This window comes from Debaryomyces hansenii (assembly GCF_000006445.2).
Source record: "Debaryomyces hansenii CBS767 chromosome E complete sequence".
Taxonomy (NCBI): Eukaryota; Fungi; Ascomycota; class Pichiomycetes; order Serinales; family Debaryomycetaceae; genus Debaryomyces; species Debaryomyces hansenii.
Genome location: NC_006047.2, coordinates 1,914,167 through 1,936,064, shown reverse-complemented (window position 1 = coordinate 1,936,064; position 21,898 = coordinate 1,914,167). Strand labels below are relative to the sequence as shown.

The 21,898-nt window shown below is 33.9% G+C and overlaps 15 protein-coding genes across 15 annotated transcripts, besides 1 other annotated feature; 13 read left to right on the top strand and 2 right to left on the bottom strand. All coding sequences in view use genetic code 12, as the record gives it.

The window, feature by feature from the left end:
- Positions 1-83: 83 nt before the first annotated feature.
- Positions 84-1,073, top strand: DEHA2E23694g (DEHA2E23694p; the record flags this gene model as incomplete). The annotated part of the gene is made up of 1 exon (XM_460330.1): positions 84-1,073. One exon carries the CDS (start codon positions 84-86, stop codon positions 1,071-1,073), a length of 990 nt encoding a protein of 329 aa, XP_460330.2.
- A 103-nt stretch (positions 1,074-1,176) lies between these two features.
- DEHA2E23672g (DEHA2E23672p) lies at positions 1,177-3,945 on the bottom strand (the record flags this gene model as incomplete). The annotated part of the gene is made up of 1 exon (XM_460329.1): positions 1,177-3,945. One exon carries the CDS (start codon positions 3,943-3,945, stop codon positions 1,177-1,179), a length of 2,769 nt encoding a protein of 922 aa, XP_460329.2.
- Positions 3,946-4,122: 177 nt separating this feature from the next.
- Positions 4,123-6,372, top strand: DEHA2E23650g (DEHA2E23650p; the record flags this gene model as incomplete). Its single annotated transcript, XM_002770490.1, has 1 exon — positions 4,123-6,372. One exon carries the CDS (start codon positions 4,123-4,125, stop codon positions 6,370-6,372), a length of 2,250 nt encoding a protein of 749 aa, XP_002770536.1.
- An 89-nt stretch (positions 6,373-6,461) lies between these two features.
- Positions 6,462-8,096, bottom strand: DEHA2E23628g (DEHA2E23628p; the record flags this gene model as incomplete). Its single annotated transcript, XM_460327.1, has 1 exon — positions 6,462-8,096. One exon carries the CDS (start codon positions 8,094-8,096, stop codon positions 6,462-6,464), a length of 1,635 nt encoding a protein of 544 aa, XP_460327.1.
- Positions 8,097-8,758: 662 nt separating this feature from the next.
- Positions 8,759-9,256, top strand: DEHA2E23606g (DEHA2E23606p; the record flags this gene model as incomplete). Its single annotated transcript, XM_460326.2, has 1 exon — positions 8,759-9,256. The coding sequence occupies one exon, from the start codon at positions 8,759-8,761 to the stop codon at positions 9,254-9,256; it is 498 nt and encodes a 165-aa protein (XP_460326.2).
- A 931-nt stretch (positions 9,257-10,187) lies between these two features.
- On the top strand, positions 10,188-10,757 carry DEHA2E23584g (DEHA2E23584p; the record flags this gene model as incomplete). The annotated part of the gene is made up of 1 exon (XM_460325.1): positions 10,188-10,757. One exon carries the CDS (start codon positions 10,188-10,190, stop codon positions 10,755-10,757), a length of 570 nt encoding a protein of 189 aa, XP_460325.2.
- Positions 10,758-11,497: 740 nt separating this feature from the next.
- DEHA2E23562g (DEHA2E23562p) lies at positions 11,498-12,361 on the top strand (the record flags this gene model as incomplete). Its single annotated transcript, XM_460324.1, has 1 exon — positions 11,498-12,361. One exon carries the CDS (start codon positions 11,498-11,500, stop codon positions 12,359-12,361), a length of 864 nt encoding a protein of 287 aa, XP_460324.2.
- Positions 12,362-13,588: 1,227 nt separating this feature from the next.
- Positions 13,589-14,251, top strand: DEHA2E23540g (DEHA2E23540p; the record flags this gene model as incomplete). Its single annotated transcript, XM_460322.1, has 1 exon — positions 13,589-14,251. The coding sequence occupies one exon, from the start codon at positions 13,589-13,591 to the stop codon at positions 14,249-14,251; it is 663 nt and encodes a 220-aa protein (XP_460322.1).
- Positions 14,252-14,500: 249 nt separating this feature from the next.
- Positions 14,501-15,118, top strand: DEHA2E23518g (DEHA2E23518p; the record flags this gene model as incomplete). The annotated part of the gene is made up of 1 exon (XM_002770489.1): positions 14,501-15,118. One exon carries the CDS (start codon positions 14,501-14,503, stop codon positions 15,116-15,118), a length of 618 nt encoding a protein of 205 aa, XP_002770535.1.
- Positions 15,119-15,191: 73 nt separating this feature from the next.
- Positions 15,192-15,570: a long terminal repeat (solo LTR of Debaryomyces hansenii Tdh2 retrotransposon).
- Positions 15,571-15,676: 106 nt separating this feature from the next.
- Positions 15,677-16,318, top strand: DEHA2E23474g (DEHA2E23474p; the record flags this gene model as incomplete). Its single annotated transcript, XM_002770488.1, has 1 exon — positions 15,677-16,318. One exon carries the CDS (start codon positions 15,677-15,679, stop codon positions 16,316-16,318), a length of 642 nt encoding a protein of 213 aa, XP_002770534.1.
- Positions 16,319-16,591: 273 nt separating this feature from the next.
- On the top strand, positions 16,592-17,188 carry DEHA2E23452g (DEHA2E23452p; the record flags this gene model as incomplete). The annotated part of the gene is made up of 1 exon (XM_460319.1): positions 16,592-17,188. The coding sequence occupies one exon, from the start codon at positions 16,592-16,594 to the stop codon at positions 17,186-17,188; it is 597 nt and encodes a 198-aa protein (XP_460319.1).
- Positions 17,189-17,855: 667 nt separating this feature from the next.
- DEHA2E23430g (DEHA2E23430p) lies at positions 17,856-18,479 on the top strand (the record flags this gene model as incomplete). Its single annotated transcript, XM_460318.1, has 1 exon — positions 17,856-18,479. One exon carries the CDS (start codon positions 17,856-17,858, stop codon positions 18,477-18,479), a length of 624 nt encoding a protein of 207 aa, XP_460318.1.
- A 285-nt stretch (positions 18,480-18,764) lies between these two features.
- On the top strand, positions 18,765-19,226 carry DEHA2E23408g (DEHA2E23408p; the record flags this gene model as incomplete). Its single annotated transcript, XM_460317.2, has 1 exon — positions 18,765-19,226. One exon carries the CDS (start codon positions 18,765-18,767, stop codon positions 19,224-19,226), a length of 462 nt encoding a protein of 153 aa, XP_460317.2.
- Positions 19,227-20,020: 794 nt separating this feature from the next.
- Positions 20,021-20,596, top strand: DEHA2E23386g (DEHA2E23386p; the record flags this gene model as incomplete). Its single annotated transcript, XM_460315.1, has 1 exon — positions 20,021-20,596. One exon carries the CDS (start codon positions 20,021-20,023, stop codon positions 20,594-20,596), a length of 576 nt encoding a protein of 191 aa, XP_460315.1.
- A 469-nt stretch (positions 20,597-21,065) lies between these two features.
- Positions 21,066-21,668, top strand: DEHA2E23364g (DEHA2E23364p; the record flags this gene model as incomplete). Its single annotated transcript, XM_460314.2, has 1 exon — positions 21,066-21,668. The coding sequence occupies one exon, from the start codon at positions 21,066-21,068 to the stop codon at positions 21,666-21,668; it is 603 nt and encodes a 200-aa protein (XP_460314.2).
- Between the last annotated feature and the right edge of the window lie 230 nt (positions 21,669-21,898).

The following is a 21,898-nucleotide window of genomic DNA, read 5'->3' as shown; positions in this document are numbered from 1 at the left end:
TCGCTAATATCCTGCATATTATATATATAGATATTGAAACCATCGGAAGCTGTTGTAGAAATAAGTTCTTATTCATCGTATTAATGTCCAGTAATTGCATTATAACTATAGCCCCGGGGAGGCAACAGGATGAAAATATTGTTCATAAAAGAATAGAGAAAATATTCAAAAGCAATCCTATTCTACACGATGTAAGCGTGATTATTGACTCGAAATCATTGCCTCTGGATATTGCTATGCTAGCCGGAAATATTCAAAAGTTTGAGCTTGATGAGTTTAAGAAGCTACCTGAATTGATCCAAGAGGTATCCGCATGCAATTCAGATGATTTTGTAATAATTGAAGCGATTCCGATGCATCAAGTTTGGGATAATACTGATTTGGATATTGTTGATAGTATTCAATTCAGTTCAGTCACACGTCAAATTAAGCTTAAATTGAATAAAAGCACGTTTCAGTCGGCTCCAAATGTTTTTGAGAGTCAGAAGGGAATACTGATTAAAAAAATTATGGAATCGAAAAAAGGTCATGGTGCTTTAAACCATGTATCCTACAGCTACTTAATTACACTGTCTACGCTGGAAGAAGATATCTCATATGAGATGCATCATTTAATTAAATTTGTCTTTGGATATAGTGCAGTCAAAGTTCATACGAATAATAATAACAATATTTCGTTTTTGCAAGATGAGAGTAAAGCGGTTGGGGGTTTGACTAAAAAGCCGTCAAAATTGAATGTCAGATGTTACCCAGATCTTAATGATGTTGATTTCCATGAACAAAGCCAAACAATTTATGAATACTTAAACTTATTACACATTAACTCACTGCAATTGACGGAAACTATTGATGATTATATCTCGAGTTATCAAATCCCAGAGTTTATCAAAAGAAGTACAGAGGAACTTAAACCAGATCAAGAGGTATATAAGCATACCTTTGATGAAGTAGACTTTTCTACATTCGACTCCCTAATGAAAAGTCATTGTTTATCAATTAGTGCATATTCAAAAGACTCCCATATTATGATTTTGAATATCCCAGATGCTTTGGTCTTATGGGAATGCCAGTAATCTACATGATACAATAAAATAATACGGATCATAATACACAATATACACAATATTTGCTAAATTAATATATACAACACATTTTATGCTAGCTAACATAAAATGTTTAATTCAAATTTTTGAATAATTCATCTATAGGAAATGTTTCAAATATATCATCAAACTCTGCAGAATAGTTCCCATTCCCTGTATTACCACTAGAATTACGGTCAAGGCCAAAGTTATTATAATTGGGAATACTGCTGAATTCACCAATTCCGGCCTCCTGTGATATATTATCTGTTTGGTTAGATCTGAACTGGTTTCCGGTGTTTGCATTCTCATTTTTCAACGACATCATGTTCAACCATATACTATCAATTTGATCGTTCTGGATAAAATCGTTTGTACCGAAGTCATTAGAGGAATTATCTGAATAGTTACTGGCTGAATCAGTAGAACCATTTCTTGTATCATTATCGAATGATGGAACCGAATTTGGTACCTCTACTCTACTGCGCCGTCTATTCATATGTTTCTTTTCTTTAATAGAAGCTAGGGAATCTTCGAAAATATTGATTAATTCGTCTAACATTGGGCTCGTAAAGTTAAGCAAAGTAGTTTTAGAAGTTCCAATGTTCTTATCATAGAACTCCTTTGACAAAATAGTATCCATCAAAAAATTCTGCGCTTTAGATATTCTCCAAGAAAAGTAATACCGGCTACTCAATCTAGATATATAGTCAAGAAGCACCTTGGAACTTTTATTAAGAAGATCCAAAAGCCTTTCTAGCTTTTTAAAGTGAAGATTATAATCTAGATCACTAAGGAGTCTTTCTTCATGGTTATAGTTTAATTCCAAATCCAATATAGTCAACTGGACTTTGATCAATGTTGCAATTATAACCACAATGGATTTGTGAATAGCCAGCTCAAAACTTGGGGTTATAACCAAATCTGTAGAATTTTTGAAAATCAAACGATTGCTTTCTAATATATCATTGTAAAACGGCATCAAATCAAGTACGGTAATCAAAAAAATCTTTTTTAGATAAAAAAACGATAAATCATAATTGTTTTTGCGTTCGTAATAGTTGTAAAAGTGGAAAAACAAGGATACTCGGAAAAAATGACAGGTGAAGTATATTTTCATCTTCAACGTCTTTTTGACAACATCTGATTTAGATAAAATTTCATTATCTAAAGAGTTCCTTAGATCACAGTACTCGTTCATGTAGCTTTTCTCTAAATTATCAAGAGCAGCTGTTACCTTTGACAATTTAATATTCCCTCTCACATTCAAGATCATTTTAAGTACTTTTGACATAGGCTCATAAATTGCTTCGATCCTTCCGAAGGAAGAAATGACACTTTTTTCTAATTCAATATCATTTATGTTACCGTTTCCATTCTTATAATACGGCACCTTGGTATCGAAAATTTCAATGCTCGTGCTCATTGGATATCCCATTGCCATCGCATTATTCATATCATTTACCAATAGAAGATACCAAATTTTCCTGCCCAAATTGTTCGTCTTTTCATCATTAAATTGATCTGGAAAATTATCAGGATCCCTATTTAGGCCCATGGAAATTGCCATTTGAATTAACATACCTGTAAATACTTGTGAATCACCTCCATCCGACCCATCACCATCTTCCGGGGCATACATGTGGTATAGTCTTGTAAAGAGTGCCAATTGCATTATAGCCATATTAGCTTTCCTTAGTAAGTCAAATTGATTCAAACATAGTTGTGCCACATCAATTACATCAATATCGATAGGATTATTTAGCAAATATCTGAATTCCTGAGCTTGCGGCGATGGGTCATTTGAGTATAATTTAGCTTCATTTAATGTAGTGATATTTGAGAATAAACTCAAGTAGCTCAAGCGTAATACAATCAATAATAATCCCAAATAAGCAAAGTCTAATCTTTTCTCAACCTTCAATTTACTGATTTTTTCGTCATCGAAACTTTCTGGGCCAAGCAATTGAGTTATCAGAGATTTAAAGTACAGTTCGTCTATAATAGCAAAGAACGGATATAAATGCGTAAAAAACCTTTCAATAAGTTTCCAAATTATTCTTTTATTAGGCAATACTAATTCAATTTTCTCAATGAGTTTCAACTCCTCATCAATCCCTCCATCATAAAAGGTTAGACCTAATAACATAGCCTTTTCATTGATTTTATTTCTAGTATTTGAAGAACTTGGTATAAGCTTAGGGGCAAATACCTGACTCTGAGGTACATCTTTATACGGGGTGAGATCATTAACTCCCGCATCATTGGATTCTCTCTCCCTGAATTGTTTTTCTGGGCTCGAGCAACTACCATTACCTTCAGTCATACAACTGTTCAGCTTCTGCAATTTCTTCGAATGAATAAAGGACCATAGCATAGTCAATGCAGGATCAACCTTAATTAATGATAACCATGCCAAAGGACCAAAATTTCTTCTCTTGACAGGCTCACCATCCAAAACTGCCGTATATCCTTCATAAAAGTTGATTGTTTCATCTGGCGACGCAACTGGATTATACCCACCAAAGCAACTAATACCGTTTTCCAGTTTAGATGGTTGGCTTAGCACGTTTTTGCTACTGTTATGAATAGATGAGTCTTCATTATAAGATTCATTACTTGTTGTAAGCGTTTCTTCAAGATTCCGTATCTTAGCTTTTAAAATCTGTAATTCATCTTGCACTATATATTCTGCATCATTTACCTTGTTGTTCACAACATCGACACCTTGTATATGATAATGGCATTCCAGATTGCCATATTTGATACAAGTTGAACATGGATTACCTTTATCACATTTAACTTTCCGCTTTTTACAGAACCCACACACTACACTAATCCTATGTCTTTTTCTAGATGACATAACTAACAATTGATATCGTAACCTTGCATAAGTTGCAGCTCTATTATAGTAATTTTTAAATTGCACTTCAATGTAATTTTGTGTATAAATTTTGCCTTCATGAGAATCTCCTTAAAATTCTTGTTCCCCATACTAAATTAACATCCATGAATTTGATAAGGTATTAATCGAATTTAAATGTCGTCTAAGCAGTTTAAATTGCAGCTAATACAGAAATCTCTAGCTGAATTGGGATATGGTAATTTAGCGGAACAAATATCAGAAGATATTCACTTCAACCCTATTACTCATGAAGCCGAATCTCCTTATCATAATGATCAGAATGAATATAGTGATTTATTAAAATTCATTGAATGGTTTTATGAAGAGTTGAACGTAGGAAATTATGCAACTATAATTGAGTATTTGAACTATATAATGTTACCCGAGGAGAGCGCCATGAACGTCGACGATATTCCCCAAGACTTTAATAATATTGGAATTGACCTTTTTAAAGCGTTGAATTTGAAGGAAGATTCTGTTGATACAATTGGGGGAGTTTGCACTCTAATTATAACATATTTGATCAAAAGAACATATTTTTTAGAATGCTTAGTGGTCAATGCTTTTAATAGTAGCAAGCAATATCATAAAGCTGAGTTAGTGGGAGACATATCAAGATACAGCTTCACGCCGATTTCTGTTCCAGACTTACTCGTTATCTTGCGGGACGATTTATGCCCTTTACTAGATGAAATACAAAATGCACTCAAGTCCATAAATATAAACGAGATCGTTGGATCCATGTGGAACTTTAAGCCTGACCTTGTTGAATTATTAAATAGGGAGAAGGAATCTACTTTATTACTTCCATTAGTAATGAAGTCACCGATAGAATTAGCTGATTTAACAAAAATGATTTTAAATGACCAAGTGCTTTTGGCTGATACAACCATAAATCAAATATCCTTACCACATATTATTGATGAATTGAGAAACACACTTATTGATAAGCACTTGTGTACTATTTTCAAAGATAGCTGTAGAAATCCAGCTACAAATAAAGCCGCATTTGATATACCACCTGATTATCTTGATAAATTGATCGAAAATGCTACAGCATACCAAAAGGAACAGTCTCCTTATTATTTACCACCTAGAATCAATTCCAAGAAACAAGGGGAAACTTTCCTTCCACCACTTTATAGTGAAATAAATGAAAAATATAAAAAGAGTTTCCCTTCAACTTTGATAACTACATTGGATAAGCATTCCGATGAAGTTTGGATTGCAAAATTTTCCCCCCTGGGGAAACTTTTGGTTACAGGCTCATTGGATGGGAGGTTAATAATATATGATGTTTTGAATAACTTTGAGGTTATAGCTATATTGGATTCAGATATACAGGGAATTAAAAGTCGAACAAGAAGCAATAAGGCAATAATTTATTGTTGCTGGGAACCTAATGAAGAATATTTAGTGAGTTGCTGCTTGGATACAGTAGTAAGAGTCTGGTCAATAAAGGATATTAAAAAAAACAACAAGAGAATAACTCGATCTATGGATGTTGAACTGGATAGCCAAGTAGCACTCTTGAGGAGTTCTTTCACACTTGGTGAAAGTATCAAAACATGGTCGTGTGAATTTTTGCCTACAACAGCTGATCCTCAATTTATAATTGGATCGCCAGATAAAGTACTAAAGGCTTTCAACATCGATGGGAAGGAGCTTTTCGATTTTTATGCCGATACTGAAGAGAATGGGTTGTATCACGATGAAAAAGCTAGTTCAAGTGATATTAAAGATGGTAATGATAAGACAGATTCAACTAACGACGGCGAAAATAAAGATAAGACAAATAATATACAGAACAACTTCTATCGAGTGAATGATCTAGCAATTACACCAGATGGAAAGTTTTTGATAACTGCAAATGACGATAAGCAAGTATACTTTTATACTATTCCCGATCTTTTAGACCCGAATTCCACTACTACTAAAATAGCTACTGTCAGTCTTGGTGGAAAATTAACATCATGCTCGATATCTTCTAATGGAAAGTATTTGTTGCTTAGCATTACGCCAGAAGAGGTTCAAATCTGGGATATTTCAGGGCTAGGGAAATCAGAAAAACCAATCTTGAGGAAAAAGTTAATTGGTCATAGTCAAGATAAATACATCGTCAGGTCGAGTTTTGGATATTTAAGTGACAAACAGGAAGAATTAGCTATAAGTGGCAGTGTCGATGGCTATATATATATTTGGAAAATTGAGACAGGGCAGTTGATTACCAGAATCAAAGGCCATGTGGGACTATGCAATTCAGTGGATTGGAACAAGTATTATATTCCGAAGAAAAACTGCAAAGATTACGGCAAGTTATGGTGCTCAGTAGGTGACGATAAGATTGTGAAGATATGGGGTCCTTCAGACTGGAGTAACGAATGAATAAATGAACAACAAATAAATAAATGAAACTTCTTAATATTTTCTAAATATATGTACATATATTATATATATATATATATATTGCTTGATCATAATTCGTCATGATTAACTTCATCTTCCTCAACGATGGCCTCTTTAGATTCTCTTAATTGGTTGCCATCAATTTTATGACCACCTTGTTCCTTAATATATTCAATCAAAGAATCTAATTCTCTTGGTTTGTCGTATACAACAGCTTCCCTGAGACCAGTTTTGCTGTCAATCTTACCATTAGCAGGATAGAACACCAAAGTTGGGTAACCAGCGATTTCAACCGGGGTATTAACATCGTTAGCGGTGTGATCAAGGTCAGCGATAACAACCTTAGAATCAGGCTTATTCGAACCAAAAATACCGGCCAATTCTTCCCATGTTGGTGCCAATTTCTTACAATGTCCACACCATGGGGCGTAATATTTAACTAAAATATCCTTCGAAGTATCCTTAAGAATATCATCGTGGTTGTGAGAGACTAACTTAACAACCGATTGGTTGGCAATTTCTTCTTTGGTTGGCAATGGTTCAGACTTGACGATTGGGTCTACTTTACCCTTGATGAAGTCCTTAACAAACTTTTCAATAGTCTTAGTAGAAGGACCCTTAGGGTTTTCTTCTTGGCTGATACCGTACTTCTTGTTTTCTTGAAGGTTTTGAATTGCAAAAAGAGGAACAACTTCTGGGTTCATATTTAATGCTTCGGCATGACGTCCAAATACATTAGCATCCAAACCAACAAAGTTGATTTTACCTCTGTATTCCTTTCCTAACTTCTTGAAAGTTTCTTCAACCACTTTACGTTCTTCTTCATTATTGTAGAAATAGTAACCAAGTGGCAAAGGCGAAGTCATGTACATCAAAAAGGTATCTCTATTGATATCACCGAAGTATGGAACGATTTCGGTCTTGATGAAAGACGTTAAGCTTTCCTTATCTAAAGTAGCAGAGAATTCAGTGATGTCTTCAGGAGAATCAGGACGCACAAGCAAGTACTTTGGAGACTTAACCTTGTTCAAACTAGCCTTAGGAAGCTTGGACTTCAAAGAATCAACCAAGTCTTTATTTTCAACAGAAATGAAAGTCAAGTCCTTTCTGTTTTCGTTGGCAACTTCAGCAAAAGTTTCGTCAGAATTAGCTTTATCCTTATCGCCGTTGTAACCCTCCGGTAAAACTTGAATAATGTAAGGCTTTTCTTGAGCATCGATCAAAGAGGTCAATTCTTCAGTCTCGACTGGAGACGAAACAGCTGGTAATGATTGCTTGATCATGTAATCAGCAATACCCGCAGCTTCTCTTGGACCATCATAGTCTTCTGGAGCAGCTTCTGACCCTCTCATAATTTTCAATGATGGGTATCCTCTAATACCGTGTTCCATACATAATTCTTCTTCAACGGTACAATCAACTTGTGCCAATTTGATATTTGGGTGTGATTCGTTCAATGAATCAGCAGCCTGGGCAAATTCTGGTCCCAAAACCTTACAGTATCCACACCATGGTGCAAAGAACTCAGTTAAAACCAAAGGATTAGCATCCATGAAAGATTTGAATTCTGAAGTAGTTAATTGAACAACCGCTGAGTTTGGGTCCGCAGCGGCTTCGCCGTCTGTTGGTCCGCTAGCATTGACAACTGATACAGCGGTCAATAACGAAGCTAAAGCTTGAGTAGAAAATTTCCAGAACTTCATATTTACTTTAAACTATAAGGATATAAGATATTCTATGAAAAAGAGAATAAGAACAGAGTATTACATGTTTCCGGCCGATTTATAAGTGTAGAACCGCGTTACTTTGAGAACACGCTGTTAATTATTTGGGTGTGTACATAAGCCATAGCCATTGGAGCATCTTATTAATGAATATACTAGATAATTCTTGGGTATTGCTAGTGCTGTGGTGTAGTTAGGAGATGTGGGATTGTCTGTTTAAGTGGTAATAGATACAAAGTATGTAGGTGAATATTCTGTGAGAGAATATAATTGATACTCCAAGCGATTGCAAAATTCTCTAGATATTATCAGACAATTGTTGGACTTATATGCTTCAAATGGTGATTGGAATTGCACACATCATGGATTCCGAATTGCAGGCGATACCCATTTATCGTAAATTAGAGATCATACACGTATGTAAAAAATCGCTTTGTAATGGTTTTAATTATTGAGAGCCGTTTGTCGCATTTGAAAGATAAGAAATTGGTGACAGACTTATTTTCTTCTTTCATGTTTCTTTTCTTATTTCACAGATAATGGCAAATTGGTTTCTATCAAATTTTCCCTGGAAAGGATTGAGTGTTTATTGGATAATTTCAGCGACCCCTTGCTCTTGGTGGCCTGCAGCTCCACTAGTTATGGGTATATTTTTGCTTATTATTATTCCATTAATTTTTTATTATGGTATAACCTTTAAATTTTATGATTTTGCATTCAATGTAGAAATCGTTATTCTAGAATTTATCGACAAGAGACCGTTTAAGGAAACCGAATACATGAAAAAGGAAGAAATTTTACAAGATATCTTGTATAATGTTAACAACCAAGTGTATCGTAGAAAGGGAATTAATTACGGATACACTAGTACAAGGACCTTGCTTCTGGGATATCAATCTTATGTTTCACAATTTGAAGACAAATATTTAAAACATTACAAAGATACACCTGTGGAAGAAATTCAAGGCTGGGATAAAATTATGTTATTAGCTAAAAACATTCAAGATGAAGATATAAATTCTGCTTATAAAAGCGTGATCTCTTCAGAATTGATTGATGAATATAGTACAAAAAAGCCAATGATTCGGTCTAAATCCTATGATAAGCTGCTAGATGAGCACATTAAGAAAAGTAACTGAACGATTACAGGAACAATGCTGTCAAAGTTTCGCGTATTATGGTGGGCCAATTGAAACAATACAACTACGATACTATTTACTAGCCATAGTCCTAAAAAGATAATAATATAATATTCAAATATATGATGGCTTTCAACATTTAATAAAGTCTCCTATGCTTTAATGAGATCATGTAAACCATCCCATATGATGGGTCATGATTCTTTGACTGGGAAATCCTGGAGACATTCCTAATGAATATACTGGATATTTTGAATATCGGTAGGGTTGTGATATTTGGTTATCTGGGAGTGAATTGGTCTGTTGAAGTGGATAATAGATAAGAAGTATGTAAGTGAATGTTTCAAATACAGGTTAGGGTTGAACTATAAATTGATTAGATATTATTACATACTGTAGGATATGCGTAGGCTTAGATGGAGTTGGGGATGTTACTAGATGAGTTGTTATGGGTCATAGAAAGCGTCCAAATTTATGTATAGCTGAATTAAAGGGTTAACGGGAAAGATGACCCTGAGGATTTTCTTCAATCGATGCTACAATACGGTGATATAAAATAGGTTTACGATTGATCTATTGAGTATTCTAAGAAGCACATGACCGTTGGGTATTTGTAGTTAAACAGTGTATCACATAACGAATCTACTTATAAAATAGCTGCAAGTATAATCACAAGAATGTTGATAGGATATGCACTTCAAGAGATTACTTCAGCATTAATATTTCAATGAACTCACAATTAATGGAGCTTTCGAATAGGGTTTGACCTGGTCGCCATTGATAGATAGATTCCCGTTGCCATTTTAAGGATTAGGAGGCAAATGGTCGAAGACGACCATTCTTCGCACTCACTTTTTGACATATAATAGTCTTTTCCAAGGCAGAGCAGAGCTTTATATCCAATATTCAGTGAAAGACCCCTGCAGCGATAATGGTATCAGATAAATTGTTTTGGTGGGGGACTGGTATACTAATCGTGGGTTTATCCGCTGGGTTTATCCATATTATTTACTTAGATATTCTTCACAAACAAAAAATGGTAAGTGGAATCATCGAAGAGATGCTTATTCCGGAGTTTATAAACAAAAGGCCGTTTAGAGAAATAGATCATCTGAAAAGAGAGAAAATTTTGAAGGACATATTGAAGAGTGTCAATAGCAATGTGAGTTGTAGAATGGGAACTGACAATCTTGATTATAGAGATTATTATAAAAATACTGCTAGCTTGCTTAAGACGTATAATTGCCGTATTTCAAGATTTGAAGAAAAGTATTTAGAACATTACAAGGATATGCCTGTTGAAGAAATTCGAGGTTGGGATAAAGTTATGTTAGTAGCCAAGAACCTCCAGGATGATGATCTAAATTTTGCTTATGACAATGTGGCTCCTCCAGATCTAATTAATAAGTATAGTACAAGGAAGCCCATCATAGCACCTAAAGATAGTGGTACTCTGATGGAAGAAATCGTTAGCAAGAACAATTCATACGAGATTGCCTAAAAGATACGAAGCTTATTTCCGACACTGTTTAAGTTTCATTTATCAGGGTTTGGAATCTCAGCATTCAAACAAATGTAGAAACCTATTAAACAAATCTTAACAACACCATTAATCAAGAAACAGCATTAATCTGAAACTAATCAATACTTCATGGAAATTGGGCTTATACCTTTTATAGAGAGATGCTAATTTGTGATATTTTATGTGCATTTTAATTAATATAGTTTGAGTTTCTTATATAGCGGTGCAGATAAGAATACATTATGAAATGGCATCTGCTCTAGCATTAAATCAGCTGGTTCTTTGCGAATTCCGTATTTAGTAAGGTTTTATCTCCGAGAGTAGTCAGAAGTCGCATAAAGGTATCTTTATCCATCTGCATACTATAGTGCTGAACGCTAAAAGGAGCTATGTACAGATTTAAAGATAAGCAATCGGCGTTGGTATGCGTTGACTTGCGTCTTTTAACCTTATAATGTTGCCTTTTCGCCACGAAGTGCCTCTTAATAGAAACGACCAATCATAACGGAATGAGTCGGTTCTACCGAACGTAAGATGTGGGACTTAATTGAGATTGCAGATCGAACTTAAATTTGACATAATGAGATTAATTGGCTAAATAGTTGAGCAAGTTTTTGTTTATGAAATACTTTGCTAGTATTTTTTATTTCTATTAGAAAGAAGACCCTTTTCTCATTCGTTGTGTTGAAATTGAAGACTATAGTTGTCCTGCTAGAAATATGACAACACAACATCAGGCAGACTTATATTTATTACCTCATACTTCTCAGTATCCTTCATTGATACATAGCAAAGAAGACTTAGAAAGTGTCCTTCTCGTGCCAAGTACATTTACTTCAAAGAGTGAATGGGACCTTGTAGTGCCATTTCTTTTAGCCAAGGGTAAGTACCATTTGCTTATCCCAGATTTCTCATGTTATGGAGAAAACGTATCAGACGATGCAGCGGTTGCTAGACCCCAACAATTATTTTCCGTTCGAGAAATTTCGGCTCTTTTGGCTCATCTTATACGTAAAACTGCCATCAAGGGGAAGGCAAAGATTGTTGGCCTAAGCTTGGGAGCTATCATTGCTATTAGTGTCGCGTCTTTATATTCGGACGTTGTGAACGACGCAGTGTTTGTATCTGGATATGAAGTCTATCCGCACCTAGATCCAGCTGGAATAGCGCCCTATGGGTTATGGGCGATAAATAGGATTGAAAGACTTGTTCCCATCAGTATAATTAGATGGGCTATGGATGGTGCTGATATACAACAGGAGCTGCGATCTGGTAGTCTATCTTTTTGTAGAGAGATAATTCGTTGTTTATCTGGTGTGGACTCCTGGCCGCCTATTCCATGGCCTTCGCGTACAATGATTGTAGCTGCCGGAAAAAGGAACTGGTTTCTTCCTTCCGCAGACCATCCCGAAGATGCAAAAAAGTTGGCTGATATTGGAAAGATCATGAACGGTAGAACTGTTGCCGTTGTCCATCCGCTTATGAGACATCCCTGGAATAGACAAGCGCCCGAATTGTTTGCTGAGGCGGTTTGGACCTGGTTTGAGAAGGGGAGACTAACGGAGGGATTTCAGCATTTGTGACATTGAAAAGAGGTCTAGAAATAATTTACAGTTGTGTCGATCTTCAGATAGTCAGGAGCTGATAATATTTTTGAAGTTCCTGGGTCATTTTTGGCTGTGTTTATCCCCTGTTTACGATTTTAAGGAGTTCAAGCTCAAAGGCTTCTATGAAGTTAGCTGCGGTTGAACAGGCTAAATCAGAAAGATTATCATTACGTCGGCCCAAGGAAGTTCGAAACACTTATATCTCCGAAGGCTCATCGAGAATAATGTAACTGCAGAAGACCATTTCTCAATTGATATAAGGTTAGATGTGGTAATATTTCTGTGTAAAGTATCAGGTATTTATTTGGTAACAGTATATGTTGCTACTTTTTGGTGGAGACCTACTCAACTAGTTTTTGAATTTTGGTACTATTGCTTTAATTTCTTATTCGCTATAACCTTTGAAATTTATAATCCTATATTCAATGGAATATTTGATGGGATCCTTATTCCAGAATTTATTGTTAAAAGGCCATTTAGGGAAGTTGAACATAGGAAAAGGGAAGAAATTTTACAAGAGATCCTACATAGCGTTAACAACAAAGTGTATGGCTACACTAATGTTACAAACTTACTTTCCGGATATAATTGGAAGATAATGACGCTTGAAAGAAAATATTTAGAACATTACGAAGCTATATCTGCTGAAGAAATTCAAGGGTGGGATAAAAGTATGTTAGTAGCTAAGAACCTCCAAGATGATGGTCTAAAGTTTGCTTATGACAACGTGGTCTCTTCGGATTTGATTGATAAGTATACTAAAAAAAAGCCAATCATTGCACCTGAAAACAACAATAATCAGCTGGGTAAAGATAACAACAACGAATATGAGTTGAGTAACATAAAAGATGCACGAAATGTCTCAGATATAATTTAGCGGGTATATCGTTCAAAGCTTTATTAGATCTTCAAACAAGAGAACTATCAAAGACCCCTTGCGGGTATCGAAATCAAATGCTAATTAGAGGTATTCAAAAATTCTATAGATATAGACAACACGTTGTTTTATAATATAATGCTAAGTTTAATGTTCCAAATGCATACGACCCAATATACGAAATATATTTACTTCTAGAAAAAGTACAATTTGTAATAATACAGTCTAATCACACGATTTAATATGAAGTCCTAAAATTCCTCGCCAAAAATTATATAAATTCACTTTCTAAAAATCTCACATTAACCATTGACAAATACATAATAATGGCACATTGGTTCAAATCAAACTTTCCGTGGAAAGCATTGGGTGTTTATTTGTTAACTGTATTTATTGCTTGTTTTAGGTGGGGAGATATACCACTAGTTCTTGGTACATTTTTTGGTATTATTGCATTCACTTTGTACTGTTGTATAACCTTTGGGATTTACGATTCTATATTCAACGGAATAATTAAGGAAATTCTTATTCCCGAATTTATTGATAAAAGGCCATTTAGGGAAACTGAATATGTGAAAAAAGATGAAATTTTACAAGAGATCTTACATAATGTTAACGACAAAGTGTACCGTAGAATGGGATTCCATTATGGATATACTACTACTAAAACCTTGCTTTCCGCATATGAATTGTATATATCAAATTTTGAAAAGAAATATTTAGAACATTACAAAGATATACCTGTTGAAGAGATTCAAGGCTGGGATAAAATTATGTTGGTGGCCAAGAACATTCAGGACGAAGATCTAAATTTTGTCTTTGGAAATGTGATTTCTTTGGATTTGATTAATAAGTATAGTACAAAAAAACCAGTGATTGTACCTGAAGACAATAGTAATAGTAATCAGCTAAATAAAAATAGTTGCAAAAATAATGAATATGAGTTGAGTAACATGAAAGATACGGCAAAAGTCTCAGAGATGGTTTAGCTTACTGTGTTGCTTAATATTTTAATGACGTATTTAAACAGAACAGCCATATTTAGGCTGAATACTTTGATTGTAAATTTATTGTATTAAAGATATACATATTTGAGTTCTTCAAAATTTTCATAGATATAATTTATTCAACATTTAGCATTTATGTCAAGTAGATTTAGCGCGATTTAGTATGATATTTTGGAGGTATCAAGTAAATTTCTCACTCAAATTTAAACTTTTATCTTTTACAAACATACAATGGCACACTGGATTCTATCAAACTTTCCATGGAAGGCATTGCTCGTTTATATTCTACTCCAAGTGGCTGCATACTTATGCTTTGGAAGGGATGGAGTATTTATTGTTCTCTTATTGGGAATTCCTGGGGCGTTCATTTGCTTGATGGTATCCTTCATGCCACTTGAGACAACTTTCAACGAAATAATTGAAGAAATCCTTATACCCGAATTTATAGAAAAAAGACCGTTTAAAGAAATTTCTTTCAAAAGACAGGAAATTCTAGAAGACATATTAAGCAGTGTTAATACGAAAATCAATTATATGATGGGGACAAACTATGGATATACTGGCAGTAATGAGATGGTTCGCGGTTACAAAGGAATTATGACTAAATTTGAGGAAAGATTTAATGAAGCCTACAACGAAGCTTCTATTGAAGAAATTCAAGGTTGGGACAAAATTTTGTTGATAGCAAAAAATATACAAGATGAAGATTTGAATAAGGCTTATGAAAATCTAGTCCCATCGAAATTAGCACATAAATATAGCAAATTCCAACAGCCACTAGAACCGACAACTGATGGCTACGAGCTACATAATATCGATAACTCAAAAGATGCCTCAAATATTGTTTAGGTGAATTGTTCGATTATTACTGTTTCTAATTATAGAATGAGTAGTATATAAGATGCACTTGACATATTGCAAGTGTTGGTTTTGTGTCACTATCAGAATGTATAAAGATTCTGAAACAAATCATTGTAAGAACCATAAATAGTTATGCTAGTGATACTGATAGTCATAAGAGGATATGGGAATAATCTTAATGAGTTGAAACGAAACAAGAATATAAATTAGGAATGAATCTCCAAGAAGAAGATGAATTTTCTAATCAACGAACAGCAATTAAGCAGAATATACTTAATTAAGACTATCCTAAAAAGTCATCGATAGGTAGATCGATCACTTAACTACTTCTATAGTAACCAATATTGATATATAAGACCAGTATATCTATAATACTAATACATAAGTATTCTTCCCTACATATTTCAGGTATTCACACGACCTTTATCATAATCCCAATAGCAAGACAATGTCTAGATAGCCGCGATACAGGATTGACAGCGAACCGCGTGTATAGTAAAATGAAATTGAAATTTTTCTATTCTTTCTTTTCCAATATCTAAGAGAATGGCGCATTATATTATACCAAATCTCCCATGGAAATCATTAGCAGTATATATTGCACTTGAATGTACCATCCTAAGCTGGAATGGAGTTGATAGCGATGAGTTCGCAGCGTCCACTATAATCGGAGTTGTTTTTTTCATGTTTTATATTACGTTTATATTCGCTTTTATTCAGGCAAAATTTGAAGGTATTATTACGGGTATTATTATTCCAGAGTTTATAGACAAACGGCCTTTTAGGGAGATTGATATTGGAAGAAAAGAAGCTATTTTACAAGACATATTATGTAATGTTAACAATAAAGTCCAGTTTGCATTAGGGACTAATTATTCATACACAAATACCTTTAGTTTAGTAGATAAATACCAACATTGCATGAGAACTTTTGAGTATAAATTTAACAAGGTATATAGAAATTTGTCAGTTGAGGATAATGTCTGGGACAAGATTGTGTCTGTGGCGCTGGATAGTGGAAATGACAATTTGAGGAAAGCGTCTAGGCAACGTCCTGTGGAAATTCGAGGTTGGGATAAAATCATGTTAGTGGCTAGAAACATAGAAAATGAAGACATTGAGTATATTATGAGCAAGACATACTCGCCTGAACTAATACAAACCTACGGTACGATCAGAGAAAATTAAGTACAGAGCTATTTATGGCGTTTAATGTTCGAAATATATTTTCATAGAGGAATATAGGGTTTGAGTTTTATTTCGGTAGATTATTTCTGGAATACACTATTCTACCAAATCTATGAATATGGGTTAGACAATATTCTTTTTATTTCGAATATGTAAAATAGGCGTAATGCATATAGTTGATGTTGAATAGAGTAGTCGTGGACAGCATGTCTAAAAGTTAAAAAAGTGATCTCTAACTTCTACTGATCCACTCCTTTTTTATTATTGTAGAGAATGGGCCATTGGTTTTTATCGAACATTCCATGGAAATCATTGAAGGTGTATACTGTACTTGTGCTTGTAATTTCACTTTTTAATGGAGTGGAAAGTAATGTATTCATAGCGGTCACTATAGGAGGACTTTGTTTTTTCGTGGTTTATATTGCATTCAATTTTATTATTCTTAACGATAATTTTAGAGCAATTAAAAGAAATATCATAATACCGGAATATATGGATAAACGACCGTTTAGAGTACTTGATCCTGTAAAAAAAGAAGTGATTTTACAGCAAATACTTGCTAATGTTAACAATGCTGTTAATACTAGAATGAGAACAGATTACTCATTTACAAACACCATTGAATTAGGATTAACATATAATGAGTGTATGACGAATTTTCTAAATAAATTTGACAAATCTGATAAGGGGTTATCTGATAAGGAAATCAAGGGTTGGGATAGAATTATGTTGATGGCCAAGAACATGGAAGACGAAGATTTGGAATATGCAATAAACAATACTTATTCGCATGAACTAGTAGAGAAATATGCCCCTAAGTGTCTAGATAACTTGTCGAAGAGTCCTCTAGACCCACTCAAGACATCATAAAAAAATTCAAATTTAGATGCCAAAATTATAAGAGAGTTGAGAGAAGTATATAAAGACTAAAATATTTTTGGACATAATTTTATATTTATTGAAAATGCTAATTAGGTTCAAAGGACGATAAAATACATTGATAATAAGGCGTCAATATTGAATTTCATGACATAAAATTGCATGTTATATGTGTAACGATGCATACAGCAAATAGTCATACAATGAAAATATTGAAACATACAGCTCATGCCTATGGAGTCAGTAAGATCATCTTTATATTATAAAATTACTTTCTTATGTTTATAAAATGACCAATATAGTATAAACTCATCCGATAAAACTATTTCACATTACCTAATGGTATTTTTCCGGATGAAAGAGTTAAATATAAAAAATAACGTCAGACTTGGAAAAGAATATTGCTCATATACGCATCAATAAATAGATCTTAAAGTGTTCATTCCCAGGTAAGCAATACAAACATATCGATTTCAATTGAAATGTTCAAAACAATAGCAAACAGTAGTACATATCTTGGTCTGATATAGGATATCAATATGTCATGCATATAATAGTTTTGACACATGCGGTTCGTTTCTTCAATCTCCGAACCGTAATATCTGATTAAATTTAAGTCCTAAAATTTTTTTATCCAGCAACGCTACTATTAACGAACATGGGCCATTGGTTTTTATCGAACATTCCATGGAAATCCTTGGCAGTATATACTGTAATTTCACTTGCAATCCTATGTTTTAAAGGACCTGAAGACTACGGGTTCCTAGCGTTCACATTTATAGGAATTCTTCTTTTCTTGATTTCTATTGTGGTCATTTTCATTCGTCTTGATAATCATTTTGAAATGATTATTAGAAATAGTATTGTACCAGAGTTCATGGATAAAAGACCATTTAGAGAATTTGATGTCGTAAGGAAAGAAGTGATCTTGCAAAAAATCTTAGTTGATGTTAACAATTCAGTCAACTTTAAATTGAAGACGAATTATTCATTTACGAATACAATTGATTTGGTATCACAATATAATGAGTGTATGAATAAATTTGCAAACCAGCTTGATAAATTGTACGCGGGAGTACCTGATGAAAAAATCGTTGGTTGGCATAAAATCATGTTAATGGCCAAGAACATGGCGGAAGAAGATATGGAGTATGCCTTGAACACGGCTTATTCTAATGAACTAATACAGAAATACGGAACTCGGAATGCTACCCCGAAGAAGATTATTGATAAACAAGAAAGTAACTTATCGAAGAGTTCTTTAAACCATGAGACGTCATAAGAAAAATTTGAATATAGGTGATTATAACATGTTGAGTTAGTTATCTGAAGGGTTCAACAATTGTTGTAGATACTATTCAGATTTCATTTATTAGAGCGTGCTATTTACATACCTTAAAGAATCGATCAGGATTTAGGGAGATTTAGTTCCAAAATAATTTTCGGCATGTCAACTTATATCATATATAATTTCTTGCATATAATTTCTTCTAGCTTTCCAATGGGGTCTTAAAAGATGCTTCTTCGCAGCGACGATAATCGATTTTTTTATTCTTTTAGCTACATCATGAATTGGATTATATTAAACTTTCCGGTTAAAGAATTCATACATGCTTCCGCTCCTCTAGTAGTTTGCATACTCTTTCCATATACAACGAAGATACAATGGTTGTTGATATTGTTCGCATCATTTTCAGGCTGCATTTCCCTTGTATTGACAGTAATTGAAGCGTACGAAAAGGTAATAAGAGTATACAATAAGACATTAGAGAAGATCGTCATTCCCGAATTTATAAATAAAAGACCGTTTAAGGAATCCGATCTAACAAAGAGACAAGAAATTTTAGAATGCATGTTGTATAATGTGAATTCCAAAATATTATCTGAATTAAAGACTAATTATACATTCAAAAGTACTACTCGGCTAATTGAGTTTCACGATCTGATTATTACCGATAAATCTAGAAAATTGACAGCTGGGTGTATTGAAAGCAGGGACAATGTGGTGCTAGAAGCGAAGAAGATGTAAGAAGAAGATTGTTGGATTGCGATGAATACCTCTGTCTGATGTACTTCAGGAGTACAGCAAGAATTGGCATCTACTGGATATAATATAATAAAAACCGTCACATTTAGTTAATAATGAACGATCAAAGGTTAGAGGGTCATAGGATAAAAAGAAGCTATTTTACAGGAAATATTAGGTAATGTTAATAATAAAGTCCAGTTTGCAATAGGGACTAATTATTCATACGCCAATACATTCAGTTTAGTAGATAAATACCAACATTGCATGAGAACTTTTGAAGGTAAATTTAACAAATTATACAGAAGGTTTCCTGTTGAGCTGGGACAAATTTATGTCTGAGATAAACATGAATGGTGAAAATGATAAATTGAACAAATCTTTTAGGGGGTATCCTGTTGAAATTCGAGGCTGGGATAGAATTGTGTTAGTGGCTAGTAATATAGAAAATGAGGGCATGGAGTATGTTATGGGCGAGATGTATTCTCCCTGAACTTCTACAATCTGACGGTAGGATCAGACAAAAATTTACTGAACCTGAATGATCAACCAAATTGGATTGAGCAATGCTAAACTGGATAAGCTCAGGATAGAATAAAAAATATATAGGTGTCTATTACCAAAAAGGATATTACAATCAATGAAGCTTTAAAATCTCAGACTTCATTGTGTCTGCTTGACAGAATAAGTTAATTGTAAAGTTTCACCCCATGCAGTACATATGATCGAAAAAGTAACTGATTTTTTGGAATAAAATTACTTCTCTATCAATACGTCGAGAATTGAATACATCGAGAATGCATTGGGCTATATCGAACTTTCCATGGAAACCTTTCGCAATATACATTGCTTTAATTTTTGGAGTACGCGTTTTAGTGGGATTTGAATCAGATGGTGCAAACTTTGCGTCCGTAGCTATTTCTGTATTGTCAACTGTTACTTGCGGTGGCATAATAATCGCCCATTTCATAATTCTAGTAGAAAATCTCAACAGAGGTGTTGATAGAATTATTGCCACAGAGTTCATAAATAATAGACCTATGGGTGTAGCCAACTCAGAGAGGAGGAATGAGATCTTAAAAAGCACACTCATTAACGTTAACAAGCAAATTATAACCGAATTGAAGACAAACTATATTTTTAAGAATACTGACAGCTTAATTTCCTACTATAATCGAATGATTAGTCTTTTCACTGCAAGATATGCAAGGGTTTACAAAGATTTACCGATTGATGGAATTAAAGGTGAGGATAAAATAATGTTAGTTGCAAAGAATATATACGACGAAGATTATGAACATTTCTGTGAGACTAAAATTTCGTTAGACACAATAAAGAAATACAGCGAAATTAAGCCTCTATGTGAATGCTAGAAACTAGAAGACAAAAAATGATTGGGATGTTGAGGTGCTATCTTAAAAGCAAAGAAGAATTGGACAACGTCTATGATCAATAACTTCTCTTGGATTACAATTCAAAATGTAACAAGAATTGATATCTAGTGCATTTAATATAGTGGAAAAAACGGTGACAATGTGATGAATCACAGATGATCATGTTTACAATCTCGTAGGATCTATATTCTAATACAGTTAGATAATTAATTTTATAGCATTCGTTTTACTTTTTAAAAAATAACTACTACAGAACCAACTCATTCAATAAACCCTCCGACTTAATCTAATGATAGTCTGCTGAGTGTAGTGTTAGTTGTAAGCTGATGCTATAAAATGCAAGGGAAATTCGACTTGATTCTACATGCAGTCCGATTTGAAGATTGAACGAAACCGACAATTTGCGATCTGGTGCATGAGAACCTCTTTAGTTCTTTTTTTACTTACAATGGTGCATTGGATTATATTAGACTTCCCGCTCCGTTCGATCGCAATTTGCATTGGCTTTGATGCATTTTTTTTCTTTTTATGGGATCCTACTTCTTCTTGGTATTACGTTGTTTCGTTTGCGCTTTACTTGATTACGGTCGTCTTGGTTCTCTTTTTGATAGTACACTACGAAGAAAGGATCAGAGTATATGACGAAAAGCTAGAAAAATTTGTTATTCCTGAATTTATAGACAATAGGCCGTTTAAGGAAAAAAGTTTTGGACAAAGAGATGCAGTGTTAGCAGTTATGTTAAGAAATGTGAATACCAAATTCGTTTCCGAAACGAAAATAAAATATACTTTTAAGAACACAGAACAATTAGTAAATTTTCACGATACACTTATTGCAGGATTTCTGAAAAGGTATCTTGAAACATATAAAGACTTGCCACTAGAAGACATTCAAGGATGGGATAGAATGTTGTTGGTTGCTAAAAACGTTCAAGACGAAGATTTGAAGGACGTGTACGGAAATTTGGTTTCATCCGACATAGTACATAAATATAGCAATATTCGACCCGCTATTCGAGGCAATGGTATGCTCAGACCGAAGAATTTATAATACGAAATGGTTTGTGATATTGCACAATATTTAATTTACTCGTATTCATTAGTTTTCTCATATTTCAAAGTTGTACAAAATGGAAGCTATATCAGATTTATAATAGATAAGCAACAAAAGAAAATGATGAAAAACGGAGTGGTCAGGAATTTTTATATTTAATCTAGCATATTATGCTACTATTACCCCAAAAGGTATTGGTTACGAAGGTAACTGATAGCTTTAGACCT